Source organism: Littorina saxatilis, linkage group LG7 (assembly GCF_037325665.1).
Source record: "Littorina saxatilis isolate snail1 linkage group LG7, US_GU_Lsax_2.0, whole genome shotgun sequence".
NCBI lineage: Eukaryota > Metazoa > Mollusca > Gastropoda > Littorinimorpha > Littorinidae > Littorina > Littorina saxatilis.
In genome coordinates, this window is record NC_090251.1 from 57564416 (window position 1) to 57570905 (window position 6490).

At 43.1% G+C, this 6490-nt stretch overlaps 1 protein-coding gene across 1 annotated transcript in view; it reads right to left on the bottom strand.

Annotated features, from left to right (window-relative positions):
- The window catches only part of LOC138971881 (FAD synthase-like), a 33951-nt gene that overhangs the window by 15941 nt on the left and 11520 nt on the right, over positions 1 to 6490 (bottom strand). Inside the window, exons 4-5 of the mRNA XM_070344720.1 lie at positions 4587 to 4699; positions 1454 to 1594 (exon numbers count right to left, since the gene is read on the bottom strand). Of these exons, the coding sequence (XP_070200821.1) occupies positions 1454 to 1594; positions 4587 to 4699 (254 nt within the window). The remainder of the gene's footprint in view (positions 1 to 1453; positions 1595 to 4586; positions 4700 to 6490) is intronic.

Below are 6490 nucleotides of genomic sequence, written 5' to 3' on the forward strand. Positions count from 1 at the left end.
TACAAGCAAAGGTGGGAAGAGGCTGAGACACTGAGACTGTATACAAGCAAAGGTGGGAAGAGGCTGAGACACAGACTGTACAAGCAAAGGTGGGAAGAGGCTGAGACAGAGACTGTATACAAGCAAAGGTGGGAAGAGGCTGAGACACTGAGACTGTACAAGCAAAGGTGGGAAGAGGCTGAGACAGAGACTGTATACAAGCAAAGGTGGGAAGAGGCTGAGACACTGAGACTGTACAAGCAAAGGTGGGAAGAGGCTGAGACACTGAGACTGTACAAGCAAAGGTGGGAAGAGGCTGAGACACTGAGACTGTACAAGCAAAGGTGGGAAGAGGCTGAGACACTGAGACTGTACAAGCAAAGGTGGGAAGAGGCTGAGACACTGAGACTGTACAAGCAAAGGTGGGAAGAGGCTGAGACACAGACTGTACAAGCAAAGGTGGGAAGAGGCTGAGACAGAGACTGTATACAAGCAAAGGTGGGAAGAGGCTGAGACACTGAGACTGTACAAGCAAAGGTGGGAAGAGGCTGAGACAGAGACTGTATACAAGCAAAGGTGGGAAGAGGCTGAGACAGAGACTGTACACGCAAAGGTGGGAAGAGGCTGAGACAGAGACTGTACAAGCAAAGGTGGGAAGAGGCTGAGACAGAGACTGTACACGCAAAGGTGGGAAGAGGCTGAGACAGAGACTGTATACAAGCAAAGGTGGGAAGAGGCTGAGACAGAGACTGTACAAGCAAAGGTGGGAAGAGGCTGAGACAGAGACTGTACAAGCAAAGGTGGGAAGAGGCTGAGACAGAGACTGTACATGCAAAGGTGGGAAGAGGCTGAGACAGAGACTGTACAAGCAAAGGTGGGAAGAGGCTGAGACAGAGACTGTACAAGCAAAGGTGGGAAGAGGCTGAGACAGAGACTGTATAAGTACATGTATACAGATACTCTTGAAGTTTCAACCCCTTGGGATTTTCACGTTTCAGAGTCGGGTGAAGGGTTACTTAAATAGTGTTGAGTCAGAGAACACTACCGATATCAAACTTGCTTCCTACTGACATGAATTCTTGGTGATAAATACCTTGATGTGCGTAATAAGAGCTGCACTTTCCCCAGTCCCTGACATCTTAGACATGAATGGGATCACATTTAAGCTCCAAGTCTTACAGTAAGTTTGAAAAACTTAATTTTGCAAGAAATGTTGTCTTCCCTGTGAAACAGCTGCTGTAACTACTGGAAATAATCTACAACTTCCTTTGTGTTTGGTTTTCCTTGTGAACGAAATACGGTGCCAAATACGGTGTGATGATTGCAAATTAATTCTCATGAAAAGAAAAGGCCTAGAGCGTGAAATACGTATCAAACAAAAAGGAAGCATTGATGTTTGTCACAAACGCATGGCTATACAAGTTTAACCCCCTGACAAATATTTCTGGTTATGAAGAATAATTTGTAGCAATACCTCTAAGAGAACGAAAGCTCTTTCCATCAGTGACGGGACACCGGGGAACATGTAGACATTGTTGACGGAAACTAAGGGGTATTTTGTCCTCTCGCCCGTTGTTTTGTGGACACCATACTGAAGCTTGGCTGTGGAGGGGATCTGCAGGAGATACACACTATATGACCCATCAACACTTCAAACACACTATACGACCCATCAACACTTCAAACACACTACATGACCCATCAACACTTCAAACACACTATACGACCCATCAACACTTCAAACACACTATACGACCCATCAACACTTCAAACACACTATACGACCCATCAACACTTCAAACACACTATACGACCCATCAACACTTCAAACACACTATACGACCCATCAACACTTCAAACACACGTACTATACGACCCATCAACACTTCAAACACACTATACGACCCATCAACACTTCAAACACACTATACGACCCATCAACACTTCAAACACACTATACGACCCATCAACACTTCAAACACTATACGACCAATCAACACTTCAAACACACTATATGACCCATCAACACTTCAAACACACTATACGACCCATCAACACTTCAAACACACTATACGACCCATCAACACTTCAAACACACTATACGACCCATCAACACTTCAAACACACTATACGACCCATCAACACTTCAAACACACTATACGACCCATCAACACTTCAAACACACTATACGACCCATCAACACTTCAAACACACTATACGACCCATCAACACTTCAAACACACTATACGACCCATCAACACTTCAAACACACTATATGACCCATCAACACTTCAAACACTATACGACCCATCAACACTTCAAACACACTATATGACCCATCAACACTTCAAACACACTATACGACCCATCAACACTTCAAACACACTATACGACCCATCAACACTTCAAACACACTACATGACCCATCAACACTTCAAACACACTATACGACCCACCAACACTTCATACACACTATACGACCAATCAACACTTCAAACACACTATACGACCAATCAATACTTCAAACACACTATACGACCCATCAACACTTCAAACACACTATATGACCCATCAACACTTCAAACACACTATACGACCCATCAACACTTCAAACACACTATACGACCCATCAACACTTCAAACACACTATACGACCCATCAAAACTTCAAACACACTATACGACCCATCAACACTTCAAACACACTATATGACCCATCAACACTTCAAACACACTATACGACCCATCAACACTTCAAACACACTATACGACCCATCAACACTTCAAACACACTATACGACCCATCAACACTTCAAACACACTATACGACCCATCAACACTTCAAACACACTATACGACCCATCAACACTTCAAACACACTATACGACCCATCAAAACTTCAAACACACTATACGACCCATCAACACTTCATACACACTATACGACCCATCAACACTTCAAACACACGATACGACCAATCAATACTTCAAACACACTATACGACCCATCAACACTTCAAACACACTATATGACCCATCAACACTTCAAACACACTATACGACCCATCAACACTTCAAACACACTATATGACCCATCAACACTTCAAACACACTATACGACCCATCAACACTTCAAACACACTATACGACCCATCAACACTTCAAACACTATACGACCAATCAACACTTCAAACACACTATACGACCCATCAAAACTTCAAACACACTATACGACCCATCAACACTTCAAACACACTATACGACCCATCAACACTTCAAACACACTATATGACCCATCAACACTTCAAACACACTATACGACCCATCAACACTTCAAACACACTATACGACCAATCAACACTTCAAACACACTATACGACCCATCAAAACTTCAAACACACTATACGACCCATCAACACTTCAAACACACTATACGACCCATCAACACTTCAAACACACTATACGACCAATCAACACTTCAAACACACTATACGACCAATCAACACTTCAAACACACTATACGACCCATCAACACTTCAAACACACTATACGACCCATCAACACTTCAAACACACTATACGACCCATCAACACTTCAAACACTATACGACCAATCAACACTTCAAACACACTATACGACCCATCAAAACTTCAAACACTATACGACCAATCAACACTTCAAACACACTATATGACCCATCAACACTTCAAACACACTATATGACCCATCAACACTTCAAACACACTATACGACCCATCAACACTTCAAACACACTATACGACCAATAAACACTTCAAACACACTATACGACCCATCAACACTTCAAACACACTATACGACCCATCAAAACTTCAAACACACTATACGACCCATCAACACTTCAAACACACTATACGACCCATCAACACTTCAAACACACTATATGACCCATCAACACTTCAAACACACTACATGACCCATCAACACTTCAAACACACTATACGACCCATCAACACTTCAAACACACTATACGACCCATCAACACTTCAAACACACTATACGACCCATCAACACTTCAAACACACTATACGACCCATCAACACTTCAGACCTGTTTGCCCCCGAAGCTTGTAAAGAGTAATCTTTCTTTATTTATTTGGTGTTAAACGTCGTTTTCAACCACGAAGGTTATATCGCGACGGGTAAAGAGTTATGGTAAAGTAAAAAAATAGTAATCTGATGACCAAAATAGTAACCTAGTGGTTACAAACGCCAACATTAGCAACACAAACCAAATTTGAAGCATATTTTAAAATCGTAGTCTGGACTCAAATGGAGTATTTTCTTCCCAATATCCTAAAAAATAGTAATAAATTACTCCAAAATAGTAACGGTAAACAGGTCTGACACTTCAAACACACATCACTACAGCCAACTCTTTTAATACATTGTGACTCATAAAATCTCAGAAAATCAGGTCTTAAAATGGAGGTAAATTTATAGTCTTTATGAACAGAGGGTCTTAAAAAGGGGGAGTTATGACAGTGGTCAGAAAAAAGGTGCAGCTGCTAGAACAATCAAGCAATTTGTGAATGAATGGAGAGGAAGGGGAAAGGGAGTGGAATACACACCTGAGCCATTTTCATCATTGCAGAATCCAAGTTGTCCGGCCCAAAGTAATCTTTGAGGACTTGGACGAGTTCTGGGTGAGGGGCGGTGGACGTACTGAACGCCTTGGCAACACCTGTAAAATAGACAGCGGTGGAAGTACTGAACGCCTTGGCAACACCTGTAAAATAGACAGCAGTAGAAGTACTGAACGCCTTGGCAACACCTGTAAAATAGACAGCGGTGGAAGTACTGAACGCCTTGGCAACACCTGTAAAATAGACAGCAGTAGAAGTACTGAACGCCTTGGCAACACCTGTAAAATGGACAGCAGTGGAAGTACTGAACGCCTTGGCAACACCTGTACAATAGACAGCGGTTGAAGTACTGAACGCCTTGGCAACACCTGTAAAATAGACAGCAGTGGAAGTACTGAACGCCTTGGCAACACCTGTAAAATGGACAGCAGTGGAAGTACTGAACGCATTGGCAACACCTGTAAAACATTCAGCGGTGGAAGTACTGAACGCCTTGGCAACATCTGTAAAATAGACAGCAGTGGAAGTACTGAACGCCTTGGCAACACCTGTAAAATAGACAGCGGTTGAAGTACTGAACGCCTTGGCAACACCTGTACAATAGACAGCGGTTGAAGTACTGAACGCCTTGGCAACACCTGTACAATAGACAGCGGTTGAAGTACTGAACGCCTTGGCAACACCTGTAAAATAGACAGCGGTGGAAGTACTGAACGCCTTTTTGAACGCCTTGGCAACACCTGTAAAAAAGACAGCAGTGGAAGTACTGAACGCCTTGGCAACACCTGTAAAATGGACAGCAGTGGAAGTACTGAACGCCTTGGCAACACCTGTAAAATAGACAGCGGTTGAAGTACTGAACGCCTTGGCAACACCTGTACAATAGACAGCGGTTGAAGTACTGAATGCCTTTTTGAACGCCTTGGCAACACCTGTACAATAGACAGCAGTGGAAGTACTGAACGCCTTGGCAACACCTGTACAATAGACAGCGGTTGAAGTACTGAACGCCTTTTTGAACGCCTTGGCAACACCTGTACAATAGACACAGTACAAGTACAGTGGAACCCCCCTTTTAAGATCCCCTAATTTAAGACTTCCTCCCTTTTAAGATCCTGTTTGCCAGTCATAACCTCTGAAAATTGACTCTAATGTTAAGACTCTCTACTTTTTAAGATCTGATTGTAGGAGGTCTTAAAAGGGGGGTTCCACTGTATTTCTTCTTCTCAATGATTCATGGCATGCAACTTAACCGTACACTTGTGCTTTTGTTACGAATTAATGGGTTAATTTGTATGCGTATGACCTTTTGTTCCATGCCATTCAGGCAGCAATTTTTGCATGCCTGGCCTTTTTTTGTTTCTATAACACATCAATCAATCAATCAATAGGAAGCTTATATAGCGCGTATTCCGTGGGTACAGTTCTAAGCGCTTGTCGAAGAGTTGTCAACACAGGACTAACAAAGAAACTAACATCTACAGACGGACACGAACCCTATCACACACTAGCAAACCCTGATAAACATACAACAAACAACTGTTTAAACAACAATGTACACATCAATAGTTAGGTCCAAACAAAATAATATTAAGCACAAAGAAAACACCTCTCACAGAGCACAGCACAAGGATGTCTTTTGGGGCACAACACATCACGTCGAACATGAAAATCACAGCCAGCTACGGGAAGAACTGAGTCTTCAACCTACTCTTGAACGCGTCAAGAGAGGGGCTCTGGCGAAGCTCAAGCGGCAGGGAGTTCCAGACGAAGGGGCCCGCGGAGGGGAATGCACGCTGACCAGCAGATGCGAGTTTCGAGCAAGGGATGTGAAGGTGGAGTGGGTCAGCAGCAGAACGAAGGGGACGGTCGGAGGGCTGGGTGTACAG